At 38.3% G+C, this 17,174-nt stretch overlaps 1 protein-coding gene across 1 annotated transcript in view; it reads right to left on the bottom strand.

Moving 5' to 3' along the window:
• The window catches only part of PHIP (PHIP subunit of CUL4-Ring ligase complex), a gene marked incomplete at both ends in the record, with an annotated part of 101,282 nt that overhangs the window by 63,612 nt on the left and 20,496 nt on the right, over positions 1-17,174 (bottom strand). The window contains 5 exons of the mRNA XM_079532697.1: positions 868-908; positions 1,007-1,107; positions 1,909-1,979; positions 10,326-10,426; positions 10,956-11,177. Coding sequence (XP_079388823.1) covers positions 868-908; positions 1,007-1,107; positions 1,909-1,979; positions 10,326-10,426; positions 10,956-11,177 — 536 coding nt within the window. The remainder of the gene's footprint in view (positions 1-867; positions 909-1,006; positions 1,108-1,908; positions 1,980-10,325; positions 10,427-10,955; positions 11,178-17,174) is intronic.

The following is a 17,174-nucleotide window of genomic DNA, read 5'->3' as shown; positions in this document are numbered from 1 at the left end:
AAAAACACACTTCATGGACCAGTAAATATTTAAAGGCCTGTAAAAAGTGGAATTTTCTTCCCCAATACGAGCCCCTTAGAGACTAATAGCACTTGGATCCATAGTGCACCTTGCAGAGCTACCACACTGCTCTGCCATTGGGACTTCAGAGCCCAGCGAGTACTGTAACACTGTAACTCACCTATCACTGCATGTAAAGCTGCGGAAGTAATTTAAGAGGTGAAAAAACTGAAGTGCGAGAAGAACTGAAAGCTGAGTCTCAATTTAAAACACACAAAATCCATCACAATACTTATTTGAACAACTGCCTCTGAACAGCTGCAAACAAGCTTGAGCTTCTTCCCCACCTTTTCTTCAACTTTTTTGGGGGTCAGAAGGAAGAGAAAGAGGTGGACAGAGGAACACAACGCAGCTTGCTTTCCAACTGCTTGCTTTGCAATAAAAGTTTATGCTACAGCATCATTTGAATGAAATATCAGAAATTTCACAATAAACTGAGGTATGTTCTTTAGCATTCTTCACATTCAAAATCCAGAATTTCAATGATGCATTTATAAAGGGTAGCTAAACAAAGACTTGTCTGATTTAAGTGATTGTTGGATAATAGGAAAGGTATTGAACAAACTGAGAATATATATGCATATTAAGTAAAAAATATATATATATTTCTACATTCCTTAGTTCACACAATTCATTGCAATGAAGACTGGTGTAAAGCTGAAAGATATTATTTAAAACAACTTACAGATGTTTTCTGTGTCGAGGTTCATATAGTAAACTTAGTTTTTCCTAACTGCATCAAGAAGCTGATATTTACAAATTTCCAAGTCAAAAGACTAGCTGTGAATAAATAAATGTTTTGCTTACCTGCTACTACTATTAGAAAACTGAATGCTGTCAACTTTGTCCTATACAAAAAAAAAAAAAAAATTATCAAAAGTGATTCCAAACTAAACAAAATCATTATTTAAATCAAATACATATGTAATTTTAATAAAGTATTTACAGTATGAAACTCCAACTCTGATATCTTCTCTGGCTGACCTGATCCAAAGAAATAAACCCTAATGATGTGATCTGTACTCCCAGTAGCCAAAAACATTCCACCTGAGAAAAGAAAACACGGGTAAGTAATAATAACAAAAATGGGCAAGCTAATGATATTGCAGAATTTTCAGATGTGCCTAAGATTAAATATTTGTATTTATTCTCTTAACTGTACAGTTGTATCTCATTTCAGTTTTGTCTATAGCTGACCCTTCAGTAAAACCAAAAAAGGTTGGAAACTCAGAAGCTAAACTTGTGTTTAATTACCTCACATTTGTTGTCACATAAATAGGCATCTGGAGACGTATTCAAAAGATTATCTAACTACAGTGATTTGTTTGTGACTTGGCTCTCACTGGCCTCAGTATTAGAGTAAATAGAATGGAAAAAGAACTCCAGTAATTCTGAAAATACTTCTCTGCCATTTTACTATTTTATCTCATTGTTTACACTGCATTCTTCACCAATTGCCAGTTTCGGGAATCAATGAAGTTCAGAGCATAAGAACCTGTTAATCAACGTTTTCTTAGTAAAACCCCTATAAATTCCATTTTAGGTGAAGTTAACTTTCAGAATTGCTCTGACGAAGATTTTACCACTTTTTAAAGAACTGTGGCCAAGAGGCTTCCTTTCAACATGTTATGCTCAACTGTTGTCCAGAACTTCTACATTACCAGAATAATAATGCACAGATTCAGAACATTATTAATATTTAACATTTCTTTCAGTAACCATTTTAACTCAATCTCATCTTACTAACAAGAAATATGCTACAGTAACTGCATTGGACTTTACTTTATTCTCCAAATGGTTTCTTAAACTGAGACAAAGATTAAATAAATCAACAAATCAGTCTTTTACCAGCGCTAAAAGAAGAGCAGATCATTTGGACTCCGGGCCGAGGGCGTTCCGTAAACTTTGTTGGCCTCGGACTACAATAAAAGAAACAGTGAAATAATTTCCTACTATGAAGTAATTTTTTTCCTAAACAGAAAAGCCAGAATCTTAGAAATAAAGCACAGAGAGACAAAATTAAATATGATAGAACAGATGGCTGCCCATCTATAAACCATTTGCTGTGACTATGCTTCATGATCTGATCTTCAGGAAACTAAGACACACATATGGACCAAGCAATTGCATGTATCACTCAGAACTGTGCCACAACTTAAATCCCATATCTCTCTCCCCTCAAATATTGAGATAGAAAACATTTTCCTTTAAGTCACCTGTAAAGTGGAAGAGAAGACATCAGAGCCAGTTACCCAAGGTTCAGTTTTAAACCACTGAGTTTATCAGAGCTCTGGTTTTCTCCTGCTATATGTGGCTGTTTTTACTAAAAGAAAGAAATAAAGTCTGGGACTCTTTGTAGGCAAAAACATACACAAGAAAACGTAAATAAAATTTCACGTTTTTTACAGTGTTAGAAGATAAGAGTTTCATCAGAAAGCACGTATTATTTGCAGGTAGCACTAGTTCCAGATAACCCCCACAGAGTGTTACAATAATGCCTGGAAGCATTTAAGAAATTTTACTTCCTGCACTGTGCTTCCTCTCTCAGGTATTTCAATAGCTGATGTGCAAGCAGAACTAAAGAATCAGTGACTTGGCACTTTAAGAACGCATGTATAAAAACAAAACTAAATCAGGTCCTTCAATCACTTCAGTTCTGCTCACATACTGCAGCAACCCCAGATCAGTAGGTGGTCTTGCACAGCATACCATCTGCAAACTTCGGTCCTTAAAGAATAAACTTGCTCGAGAACAGCAGCATTACACCCACAAGTGTCATCACTAAAGATCTGTTTAACATAAAAGAATGCATATTCATGATTTATCTAAAATTTTCTCTTTTTAAATCAAAATGGCTTTTTTTTTTTCCCTCAGCTGAAGGCAGATGCATAAGAGACCTTTCTCCACCTATCAGCTATCGCTATCTCAAAGAAAGTAGTAAGCATTAAACCCTGATAGAGTTTATATACAAACTAAAGTATTAAACATGCTGTGAACAGCAGTTAAGAAATTTTTCTCTAACTGTCCATTCAGTACAGGTTGTTTCTGAACCTTCCTTCAGGAGCTAAGATTACTCTTAACATCTCCCTGCCAAAAGTCTTTACAAGACACATTAAACAAGACAGATCTATCACACAAAACAGTTCAAATCCTTCTTAAGTGAGATACTAATTTAAAATGAACTATCAGATGATTCAATATGCAGCTTACATAACATGGAGCAAGTGTAAATAGAAAAATAGGCTGCTGTTCTCTTCCACTGTGGTTTGTGGACTCTGCCTTTGGAGTTAGGACAGCTGCAAAACAGAGCAAGTATGCACTTACGTTCTAGTTCAGATAATCAAATTCTCCAGCTTACATCTCTCTAATGTGTGCTATTTTAGGCATTAGGAAACAAGATTATGGCATTCTTTCACACTACAGCAGACCGCAATCTATATGACAAACTGGAGAATCAGTAACTTGGGGAAGTAAGGGAGGTGGACGAAAGGATAACATCTGGAAAGTTAATTGTTATGTTTTAACAAGCCTCAAATTATACAAGCAGTTGAAAGACACTAAGATACCTTCAACACTTCACAGGTCCAGGAAAGCCCTGGTAAGCCATTTTCCTCCCAAAATGAAAGGCTTCCATCAAAACACAACTTGAACTAACAGCAGCAGTCAAAAAAGCAATTTCACACAGAATGGCCCAGGTTGGAAGGGACCTCAAGGATCACAAATCTCCAACCCCCCTGCCACAGAAAGGGCCACCAACCTCCCCATTTAACTGTAGACCAGGCTGCCCAGGACCCCATCCAATCTGGCCTTGAACACCTCTAGGGACAGGGCATCTACAATCTCTCTGGGCAGTATGTTCCGGCACTTCGCCACTCATAGTAAAGAACTTCATTTGCACTATTTGCTTCAACCAAGGACAACAATCCCCCATACAAACAGCTCACAATTCATCTTCAATGCACGCTCCTAGTGCAAGAATGGTTATACAACCAAGCCATGCAGTCTAACCTCGCTCTGGACAAAAAGCAGCTTAAGCAAGATTTCTCAAAAAAGAAAAAACAAAAACAAAACAAAACAAAACAAAACAAACAAACAAAAAAAACACCCTCATCCAACTTGAGTACTCTTGGTTTACAAACCACCAGTGAACAAGGTCCAGCATATGTGCATTTTAGTGTATGACCAGTTCCCTTAACATGAGCTGCTTTCTACACAAAAATGCAAATTCCAAGTATGCTACCACCCTGAAGACAGTTGAAATACTAACATTTGCTTGTCCAAAATAGGAATTATAGAATCATAGGATAGCCTGTGTTGAAAAGGACTATAATGATCATTGAGTTTCAACCCCCCTGCTATGTGCAGGGTCACCAACCACCAGACCAGGCTGCCCAGAGCCACATCCAGCCTGGCCTTGAATGCCTCCAGGGATGGGGCATCCACAGCCTCCTTGCACTGGAACAGGTTGTCCATCACCACCCTCTGTGTGAAAAACTTCCTCCTAATATCTAACCTAAAACTCCCCTGTCTCAGTTTAAAACCATTCCCCCTTGTCCTAGCACTATCTACCCTTGCAAACAGATGTACCCCCTCCTGTTCATATGCTCCTTTCAAATACTGGAAGGCTACGAGGTCTCCCCCAAGGCCTTCTCTTCTCCAAGCTAAACAAGCCCAGTTCCCTCAACCTTTCTTCATAGGAGAGGTGTCAGAATAATCAGCATGTTTTGCTGATTTTTCTTTTTTTTTTTTTAATAGAGCAGACAGAAAGCAGTACAGTGAGTTCCTCTATCCAAATCTGTGAGACAGTTCTGCTGCTCTGTGCACTTGGTCTGCCAATAACAGACTCACACTGGAAACTCATGATCCAAATAGGTGGCATAAGAAAAACGAGAAAACACAGCATCTTCCTTGAAGCACTTACACAAATATTTTGTAGTGCAAGCTACTTAACTTTTGTGCACTGATAACAATTCTATCTCATACCTGAGGCAATTATCCATCAAGTTCTGATCATCTATGATTGATTTTCTCTTCTCCTCACTGTCACTTGAAAAAGGATGCAATTCTTGTTTCTTCTACTCTAACCCAGAGACTAAATGTGGGGGAAGTTGTTGATCACTTTATTTCTTATTTATTTCCCTTTGAACCACTTTCACTGACCTCTTCATCTACAGAAACAATTATCTTACCCACTTCTCTATTTAGAAACAAAAATAATACGACTGGAATGTTACTGGAATGCCTCTGGGCATACTCTCTAACTGCCTGATCAGAAAGCTCTTCACTGAAAGAACAGGTGGCTCCATGCAAGTGAACATCATGAATCCACACCAGTCACAGAATCATATGAACAGTTAATCGTTCTCTTTTGAGCAACACTGAGAATTTTGTGGCCTGCTATTCATCCTATGGCACAAATATCTACTGTAAAGAATCTTCCTGCAGTTTATGAAAATAGAGCTGTTGCCAGAAATCTCCTGTTCAGGCTATGTGTGAACAAAATATTCAACGTGCCTCAATGAAGTTATCCAAACAAGGGGATACCAACATAGGATGCCTCTAATTTCAGAGATACAATTAATATAGCAACAGAGCTACTGGCAAATAGATTGCAGAAGTCCTTATGTTTAGAAGAGTTAAAGAAATAAACATTTGTCATGGTTTTGTGATTTTTGGTTTTTGGTATTCCACATCATAACATCATGTGGGGCACTGGGACTTTAACTGTCAATGCTCAAGTCCTGGGTACCTGCCCTGAAGAGAAGAAGAACTACATTCCCTAGGGGACCTTGAGGTCAGGGAGAGGAGGTTTAACTCCTGGCAAGGTCACCTGATTCCTCTTTCTCGCCTGCTCTTCGTCGTGGGCACTGCTCCTGTCTCCCTGCTGCTCAACTGGACTGCGCATCTCACCTCAGCGCTATGGTGAGGCCTATCCACCTTTCGGACATTCTCTGTCTCATTATATTTGATTTATTAGCTTCAATTCTGATTATATTGTATTATAGTGTGTTATCTTGCATTCCAATAATATATTTAGTAAATTAGTTTGTTTCTCCTCAGATGGTTGCCACTGTTTTTAATTATTTTGGTGTCCCCTGTTTCCTTTTTTTCCGGAGGCGCAGATCCACGGATCCCTCTGCCCTGCTCATCATGGAACTGGGCTGAACCAGCCCCTAAACTGTTGACAACATTTGCAATAAAAAAAATAAAAATAGAAGAACCAGGATAAGGCCTAAAAGAAAAAAAAAAAAAAAAAAAAAATACAAACCACCAACAACAAACATACAAAATGCTTCATAATAGGCCTTAGGAATAAGATTCCTCTTTCCTTTGACAGTTTTACTGCTACTACTCATTTTCCCCAGCACATCACTGAATGGATATGGAAGGAATATGCCATGTTTCCACAGTTCTGGAAGTAGATCTGGATCTAAAGGTGTAAGGAAGAACAATCAAAGACTCATAGAATCATAGAGGTTAGAAGTGACCCCTGGTCAGACATCTAGTCCAACCCTCCAGCTAAAGCAGGTTCCCTACAGTAGGATGCACAGGAAAGCATCCAGGTGAGTTTTGAATATCTCCAGAGAAAGAGACTCCACAGCCTGTCTAGGATGCTTGTTCCAGTGCTTGGTAACTTTTCAAAAGGACAATTGCCTCATCCAAAACTACAACAATCCTTACCTATTACTGAGGCAGAGTGTCCATGAACAAGGTCTCCTGGTGAAAAACTACACTGGATTCCCAGTTTCACAGTATGATTAACATGATTTACAATGATCACACTTAGAAAAGTTTATAGTTTAGAAAATTAAGTAGAAACTCCTGTAACTAACAAGGTTAAGAAGAGAGACATGGAGACTTTTCTGAGCGTGCAACTATTTCACAGAATCACAGAATCACAGAATTGTAGGGGTTGGAAGGGACCTCCAGAGATCATCGAGTCCAATCCCCCTGCCAAAGCAGGTTCCCTACACCAGGTCGCACAGGTAGGCATCCAGGCAGGTCTTGAACATCTCCAGACAAGGAGACTCCACCACCTCCCTGGGCAGCCTGTTCCAGTGCTCCGTCACCCTCACTGTAAAGAAGTTCTTGCGCATGTTTGTGCGGAACTTCCTATGCTGCAGTTTCCAGCCGTTTCCCCTTGTCCTGTCTCCACTCACCACTGAAAACAGTCTGGCCTCGCCATTCTGCCCCCCACACCTCAGATATTTATAGACCTGGATCAGGTCCCCTCTCAGTCTTCTTTTCTCAAGGCTGAACAGACCCAGTTCACCCAGCCTTTCCTCAGTATGCTACGTAACATACAACTATGTTCCAGTCCTAAAAGACACAAACATTTCCTATTTAGATTTAGTATATGCTCTAGTTTTCACGAAAAAGCATGAAGTACTTCAGATGCATAACTATACTAAATTGGAACAAATACCCACTAATAGTTTCCTACTTCCAGCTGTAGCCGAAACTGGGTGTAAGAACAAAAAAAGTACACAGTGATAACTTTCAGTTTCTTCTTTTATGCTTTCGACACGTATAATAATCTGTGACAAGGAGTTCCATAACTTAGCTGCATGTTAGAAGCCATCTCCTTCTGACTGTAAATTAGCTAGTTTCAGTTAATACCCTCCAGCACAAGAAGATTCCACAGCCAATTACTATACAACCTCTTCAGGACATTAGCAAATGTACAGGTCTTATTCATTTCATGCGCTCACTTTCCAGACTGAAAAGACATACGTAGGTTGCTCCAAAAGTAATGCCTCCTATTTATTTCTATGGAAACCCAACAGCTACAAATGGTAAAATTACTCTACCTGATAGAGCACATTCTCAGCTACAAAAATAAATAAATAAACGATTTAAAAAAAAAAAAAAAATCAACACAATCAGCACCATTAGTTGCACATCTTTGCCAGTGACGAACAAGAGCTTGCATGCTACACTTGCAAAAACCTGCAACAGTAGAAGTTATTGACTGTTTCACAGCGGCTATAATGGTCTCACTGCTAGCAAAATGTTGCACAACTAGTCTGTCCCTCCTTGGCCCAAGTAGACAGAAGACTGGAGGCATCAAATCCAGACTATAACGTTTGAGTGGTAGGACAGTCTCCAAGCAAGACCGGCAATGTGCTCTACAGTACTCAAACTGGTATGGGACTCAACATTATCATGCTCCAAAAGAAAAGTTGTTGTCTTTGGCTTGATGCTTGAAGTTCAAACCTTGAGCACAATCACTGTCACAACATAGCAGTCAGAATTGATCGTCTGTCCAGATTCCAGAAAATCGGGGTGGGTCACCTCTTTCCTATCCCAAAAGACAGGGCACATCACTTTACCTATTGAGGGCTACATCTTCAGTGCTGAAAATTCACATGTCCCCACTCCACGGATTACACATTTTATCTTCAGCTTCATAGTGGTAACATACATCTTGTCACTGTTAATGAAGCAATCCGAGAAACTGTCACCTTCGGCCTTGTATTGGTTCAACAGATCCTAATGAATTTGAGTATGGTGCACTGAATGGATCCACCTAGTGCACGCTTTGTGATACTCCAATGTTGCCACCATTGTTTCCTATGCATTCAAGCTAATATTAATCTCCAAAGTTCCCTGCCCATAATCCACCAATTAGCACGGATGAGCTGATTGAGATGCTCTTCACTGAGTGGTGTCACAGCTGTACATGACCTTTCAGAACACAGTTTGTCTTCCATGTCGCCACTGTCACCATTGAAATGCACCACCCACCACCCCACTGTGCATCCACTGTTCAGTCTCCATAAACATTCAGCAAATGCCAATGAATGTCAAGAGGTGCCATCTTTTCTGCACAGAGGAACTTAATGACACACCTTGGCTTTATATGGACTTCCATCTCAGACACCATTTTGTTAGACTGCCCCTCGGCTGTTATCTGTCACATGACAACAAAATCTAATGGAATACTCACAGCAAGGTTCAACCTCTACTGCCATATCACCTCCATCCACCTCTGACATCATGGGCCAACATAATAAAATAGGAAGCATTACTTTCAGAGTAGACCTCGTAGTTTAAAGGGTCCCTCTAGCTTCTCAAACTCAACACAGAAAATACCAGAAGAGTTCTTAAGGACAGCGCAAGATCCTCTCACAAAGCTACTCTGCACTCTCCTGTTGAGCAACATGAACTGCTGCATGACTTGGGTTACAAGAGTAACTCCTTTCAATTCTGCAACATGCAACTGAACTGAATTTCTTTTTTTTTTTTTTTTTTTTTTTTTTTTAATTGCAGACACTTTTCTGTGGCTCTTTACATATGAAAGCATTATAAAAATTAAAAAACAACACCTTAATTGTTTTAATATTTTCTGAGTGTTAAAATTTGTATTCTACATCTAGGAATTGAGAATCCTTACCGTAACTGAAACCAGCTCACTTTTTTTTTTTTTCCTTAACCTCAAGACAAATTTCATCTAACTTCATGATTCACCCAAATATTCATCTCCCAGCTTATATAGCGTAAGCCATTTAAGTCTCATTAATTCTACTACTCTCTAATTAGGAAAAGGAAAGAGATCCTTGCTCAAAACTGAATTATCAGTGATTATTAACTATTTCTAATTTTACGCTCCAGATGTTTTGCAATTAAGAAGGAGAAAAAGCATTTGAAAGCCACTGAAGTTATTTTTAATACTCATAATAAAAAACGAATTGAGGACTCTGGCAAGACTTTTCATATCTTATCCTTTGAAGGCAGAAACTTCAGAGTCAACTTCATCCACCAATACACAGCCCATGAGTGACACCCTCCTTACCATGCTACATAAATAGCAACTAAAAACAGGTTTTAGAGAGAAGAAAATGACAGACAAACAAACGAAAATTAACTCCATCTTAATTTCTTGCTAGGACATTACCTCCTCCCACTAAACCTTAGATTCTCAAGTCTAAATTGCAACCATCTTGTAGCACATTTTGTCAAAACTTTCATGAACTTTTCATAGAACAAAAAAGCCAACTTTGACATCATGTCACTTTATTAACAGAGCCACAGAAAAAAGTGGTTGTATATTGATTTAACCGTACAAAAACCCTCAGTGATTACTTATGTTTTTAACTTAGTCCTTAAAAGACAAGCAAGCAAGTTATAGCAACCCCCAGAAAAGGATCAATCCAACTATTGCACAGACAGCAAAAAAACCAGTGACAAGACCTTTCTACAACATTTGTATATCATTCTTAATCACAAACAAAGAAATAGCAATAAATAAAATAACAACTAACTTTATTTTAAGGGTGCCAGCATCCCACAGCCAAAAGCATATTGTTCCATCTGCCCCGGTTGAAGATAAGTATCTCTTTGAGCCACTGCATAGTGGAGAGAACTGGGAGGAGGGATGGAGAAAAAAAGAAGAAGAGGTCAGTACTCCAACAACACAGTGCTTCTTAGAATAACTTTCTCGCTTCAAAACAACCTTTCTGGCTTGCATGAAAAGCACTCTGGCTTCTCCTTCCCCACAGCCCAAACTGTACAATAGCAAACAACTCCAGACAGGAAGCAGAGCAAACTGTTCAGCACTGACTGCAGTTTTTACTCAATATATTGATACTCAAAATCACAGTCTGCAAAGCAATCATACTTCATAACAGAACTGTCCACATGCATCATGCCATTTTTTAAGAAGTTTCTTTTTTATTTTTCCCTCCCACAAATAGATTATGCCTGGCATTTTGCTAGGATCAGATACTGTGACAATAAATGTGTCATTTTTGCAACAAGTACCATGAAAATTTCTTCTTCTTTCACAGCTTAGTTGCTCCATAGACATTATTATTTAGAATGTTCTTAAGTGGTTTCTCTTTCAGTCAAAAAATGGACGTTGCCTTAGGTGACTTTGCAAAGTGAAAACCTACCTGCAATGATGTTATAGATGCACTGTGGCCCTGCAGAACTGCTAAGGGTGCACAAGTTCGAAGGCACCAAACTCGGATCATTTTATCACAGCTTCCAGCAGCTATCATGGTGTTCTCGTAGTTCACCGCCATATCAGATATTTCAGCTGCATGCCCTCTCAGGGTAGCCAACAACCTGCCATCATCTGTTGCCCAGATTTTTACAAGGCAATCATCTGATCCCTAGAAATAAGGTAGAAATCATTAGCTGTTTCTATTGTACAGTTCAATTAAACAAAACTCAAGGTATCGAGCATTAGATTTTTTGAGCAGAAAAATGATTCTGATAACTATTCTCTTAATCTAAAAATCTTGCTCTGCATCTTAAGGAAATCTTATGTGATGAGATGCTGCTTTTCAAAACAGCTGTTCTGAAGACACAACAAGGGAAGCAGAGCAGGACTCTAGGAACAAAGAACATGCAATAAAAATCCTGTGCAAAGCAAACATCAGTATCACATTAATCCCCGCCTTCCAGCTGTTGGGTACGTCTCATCAGGTTTTACGTGAGAAAAAAGTTGGCTTAGACAATCATGCAGAACAAAGGTCTGAAGCAGACACAAAGTCTGAGGGCAAACATCTCCATCCCCCTCTGCATGCATATTGTGTGCACTATGACTTGCGCTTCCATTCCTTCTTGAAGCTCCGCAATTCAGAAGAAATTACCTTAGAAAGCCAAGCTTCAGAAATACCAATATTCCTGAGCTTGAAATTGCCAAAACCCTAAGTAAACTGTTGTAAGAGAAGTTACTCCATTAGTTCGTACTTTATTTTAGCCTAAACTTTTCTCCTCCTTACCGATAGCAGCTACAACAGGAACCACTGAAAACAACAACAAAAATAAAACTAACACTCTCCATTGATAAACCTGCACAGTGACTCAATCTTTCCTTTACCTTTACACTCCACACCTAAGGCATGTTAGAACACTTTACTAGCAGGTATCATTTTCCAAAATTTTGAACAGAGCCACAACAGTTTTTTTGAGCATTTATTTTCAGTTTTTCCAATATCATCATTAGTGTATTACCATTAAAAAATTAAAATAAATAAATAAATAACCACGCATTCCAGTAGCAAGCAGAATGTAACTTCTGTAACTTCTCTGAGTTTTGCCTGAAGTAGGACCTCAATGGACATTTTACCCACAATGCAGTAGCAGAAGTATATATTAATCCAATTATTTGCCTTGAATCTCAAAATTCCTTCTGAATTACCTCAACTTCTTCAAATTTTACCTCACAAATCGTAACAAATATCTGCAGTTTTTGGTTTTTGCTTCATCGTGTTCAGATTGCACAGCCTTGAAAGCCAAGTGCTGAATTGTTTAAATTGTGTTAATTTTATCTCTTCCTCTATATCAAAGCCTTGAAACAATCACTTTCCTCCACATCACTTTTCCTTTCTTTTGATTCAGACCCACTGAGTTAAGATCCAGTGAATGAACCTACTACACATTTGATCTACCACTATTGCAGCATTGAATTCATCTCAAATATCTGCATGGAAAGAAAGTAAACTGCTTTCAGGAAAATTTTTTAGTCTACAGGTAGAATCAGGAACTCCCCAGTTAAGAACTTCTACAAGAAGAAAGAAGACCCAAGGATCTCTTAAATACTATTACAGCTGTTTAAGTGAATTTAAGTGCAGTTGTGAGCGCTTAATGCTTTTGAAAAAGCTCCAAATCTCACTCGTACTGAATATATTTACTCAGGCTAGTTTCACTTATCACCTGATTTATTCACATTAAGTTACTGAGGATTGAAAGAGTAGAAAAATAACTGGGAAATGCGCTCAGTAGTTCATATGTTCAGACTTACGCAATGCAGGCTCTAAACTTGCTGTTTAGAGCTTACAAATAAGAGTTAAAAGAAAAAAAGGCAGCATTTTTTCCTCTAAGCTGTAAGGTTTAAGCAGATTGTTTTAGTCCCTTTGCTTCCTTAAAATGAACATACAAGCTGGCTATAAAGCACCCACATTACTCAACTAAGAAGGTTTCAAACTCCAAATCGAGCCCAATCATTTAATTAAAAATTCTCATGCTCCCAAAGTAAGAATCATCAGTGCACCAATATCTTCCAGTCCTAAACATTCTTCAGAAGTTTATATTGTTCATTGCAAGTACTGTCGTACTACAAGTTTTGTAAATGACAAGAGCCCTTAACAGAAAGTGAAATACACTTTTGCTTCAGATTTTTATTACAAGAGGGTTTTTCTGACAGCTCCCTGGGCCTGAGAATGTTTAACTAAAATTTGGCCAATAACATTACCTACTTAATGCAACAATGATCTGAAAAGTATTATAAGGTCAATCTGTTCTACACTGATTACACTGTAAGATTTTGAGCATGAAAAGGCTTGCATATTTGTCTTAGAAGTCTGGTTAGAACCAAAAAAAAACCCAACCTAAACACAGAAGAGATAAAAAGGGGTGGAGTGAGTGAAATTCATGTGATAGATATGATAAATAATAATTTCAGCCACAAAACAGAGACTTGAAGCAAGAAGAGAATAGGGATCCCAAAACTTCCAAAGGAACTCAAAACCTCCAAACACTCCAGGAGATTGGGGATGGAAAACACTCACAAGTGGATTAATCTCTTACGCAAAGCAATAAATGCATGAGAACAGAGCCAATCCATTAACATTAATTACTTGCATCACAGTGTAGAAGTCTCAAACCACCAGTCCCATTTTTCTTGGAGCTGCACAAGTAACACTCTCTACAGCACTGTACATATCACATAAAACATGCTTCTGCAGTTCTCACATCGTAAGGATCAACATTATGAATAAGCTATTCACTTACAGCTTGCAGCCATTCCACTGGATGAACAGATTGTTCAAAGAAAATAAGTAAACAAATAAAAGACAACCCAATAAACTAAACCTTGCATTACAAGACCCCTAAAAAGCTGCTTGCCGAATGTAATTGATGGAGAGAAATCTGTGCATAGATAAAGAGAGACGTAGAAGAGTCAGAAACAAGGGCGGAAAAAAAAAAGCAAAGAAACAGAGAAAAAGAATGCTAGCTTTAGGACCTAATGCCACCTGGAGAAACCTCAGAGGTCTATTTAATAGCAAACTGAGGAAAGCAGATCAGCATAAAATCAGACTGCTTCCTACCAGCTGGCTCCAGGACAGCTATAGAGGCATGTGCTGTACCTCTCCCCTGTAGAGGAAAATTAAACTGTTAGCAAGTCTCAGCAAGAAAAATAACTACGGTAAGTTATAAATTCTGTAGCATCTTGGCAAGATAGTAATATTAGAGCTCAAATAAATCCATAAGATTCTGTCTGAATTGAATGGGATAATTCACAACTCTTAAAATACTGTTCCAGTTCTACCAGCAAGGGCATCAGCTTACACCACAGCTTCTGTTTCTAAGGTTATGTCTGCAACTACTACAAATTATGTGGCTATTAAAAGCATTTGTCAAAAACAAATCCTAGAACAGGCTCAGCCCCTACAGAGAACTGATGACAGCATTACCAAGGTATGGAGTAAAACTGGTTTACTTTCCTACCATTACAGAGACTTGTGGGCTGCAGTGAAACTGCCAAAAACCATACAGATCGGTCTCTTTCCAACCACAGGTTATTACTCTCCTCTGCTTATTATTATTCCCTAGAAAGAGGATCTCAGTGGAGACAGGAAGATAAAGATGAGGGAAATAACACTGGCAACTTTCTGACTTGGAAGGATCAAGCAGTACAAGAACCAGAGAAGGCAATGCCTGTCCCTATCGCTAGCACATGGTTCCAAGAGATCCAAAACGGCCTCCAATAGTAAGGTTTCATTCACTGAAGGCTGACAGTTCCTTCAGTTGTGTCTTTGCAAGTAAAGCTGTATTCATTGCAGTTAATTTGAAAACAGAAAACATCAGGTTTGTATACTGGGAATATTTTTGTATATTCAGAAGAAAAAAATTAAAAACATCTTAGAGGCTGATCTTTAGAAATCTCTTGTGAAATCTTTAACACAAGGTAAGTAGGACCAGTCAATGCATGACCTACTAGGTAGCAGGAAAACTGCTTTATGTCCTGTTTTCACCGTCGTTAGGTAAACCAAGAGCATCTTCTTCCTAACAAAGATAACATCTCTCAGAACAGTATGACTCAAAAATGTGCTGAGATCAATTTTTCTTTCTTTTAATTTGAAGCAGCACATAAATAGAACTAAAATGTGGAGGCTTTCAGTCCTTCAGAGGAAAGGAAAATGCAGCTTCTACAATCAATCATAAAACTAAAACAATCTCTTACCTAGCTAACGTTGCACTAAATGTTAGAGGTTACAGAGTAAAAATCAGAGCAAGAACAATTCCCTATTGATACACACAAATTTATATGCTGGTAACAGACATGTCTAGAATGAAATCTGTCTTCCTTTTGTTTATAAATTCAATGATATATGCCAACTTTATCAACAAATTGCATCACCACAGCAACTAGAACTTGGATTTTACTGCAATATGGAGTAGAACACTTCGGTATTCGGTTTGCCAACAGACATTTGAACATCTACACAAAGAACACTGGATTTATCCAATAACACTGAGGTAAAAGATTTTGATCCAGCCCCACAGAGGAAAATCCACCAGCTACAATTACTTTCTATGGGCACTTTATTCAACACCGGATTGAAATAATTTCGATCTGAACCCAAGATCTTTTTAAAGCAATTATACCTTGGACACCATTTTATCTCTCAGCAAAGGACTGCCAGCAGAGCTCAGGGGTTACATAAGCACAACTGCTCCCCTCATTTTATTCCAGGTTCTTCTACTTTTCTTTTAGAAATAAACCGTTGTTACAGTCAAGAGAAATGTCTCTCTAGCCACTTTAAAGTCACACTGCAAAACACAAGGGAATGTACAACTCTACTCTTCATTACAGATGCACTCAAGGGAACTTTAGTAAGTCCCTCAAAGACAACAGATTTAAGGAACATGGGATTTAAAAAAATGATGAATCATAAGACCTTAACAGGGAGTTCCAGGCACTTCAGTGAAGCACAAACAGAAGTTTCTACGTAGAGCTGAATAGGACGAACACTGGGGATTTTTATGCTTGCACACAAAATCCCTAACCCATTCTGCGTTGTCACATCTAAAATAAGTCCACAACATCAGAGCAACACTTTTTCTGACAGGTGAATCATGCACAAACTAGAGGACATGGTAAGAATTTAATGCCTATGACTGTTGAGGGACTTTAGCTTGTCAATGAAAGCTAAAGAAATATTAAGAAAATCTCTACTACGAACAAGTAAACAAACAGAAGTCTGCCTGTACTTCTATAAGTGCCACAGTCCCCGCAGCTATACATTTTTCCACACAATGAATTAAACTGTATGTGGGCAGAAGGGCAAATTGTATTCACGACCACGTTAAAAGCATGTGAGAAGTTTGAACTGCAGTGTCAAACCAAACTGCACTTCCACCTGCAGTGCTCAAGTTATCTGTCTTGGCATTCCAAAGAGTGCAAACAAGCTCCCAGATCCACAAACGCACCACAGGAATCCAGTAATTGTGAGAAGGCAATAAATGCCGCCAGAGCATTCCAGATTGACACAAGGTGTGCATTTATATGATCCTTGGCTTTACTGAAGTTGACTCCTTACTAAGGAATCCAATTATACTGATGTGTATCATTTTTCCTAATTCCCATTCTTTAAGAAACTTGCATTTTCAGTACTGATTTCAGACATCCTCAGAGTAAAGAACAAAAAGAGCAAAAATAAACCAACCCACCAAAGCAACACAGTGAAATAAGCTATAAATACTGATAACATTCCTATAAAAATCAGTTCCTGGGATCTCACAGATCACAATTCCTCATAAACCATCATTTGTAATAAAACACTGCTAATTTTCAACCTTCTATCATCAACACGCTGTATAAATCTACTAGACTGTTAATAGTAATTTAAAATGTAATAAAAATTACAGAAAAAAGGCTAAAATAATCTAATTACAAAACGATTACCTACCCTGGCTTCTAAAATTCCCTGATAGCAGTCTGTTCTTTTCTCTATGCCTTTCCTAGAGAAGTCCAGAAGAAGAAAGAATCTGCACAAGGTAATTTCATGGAAAATAACTGCAGTTTTCTGACTGAGCTGCATGGATCAGCAGTCACCAGCACATTCAATATGCTGAGTTATCTTAACATGTAAACTGGC

The sequence above is a fragment of the Tetrao urogallus genome, assembly GCF_951394365.1.
Source record: "Tetrao urogallus genome assembly, chromosome: 2".
NCBI classification, from domain to species: domain Eukaryota; kingdom Metazoa; phylum Chordata; class Aves; order Galliformes; family Phasianidae; genus Tetrao; species Tetrao urogallus.
This window is presented reverse-complemented; position numbering and strand designations above follow the sequence as displayed.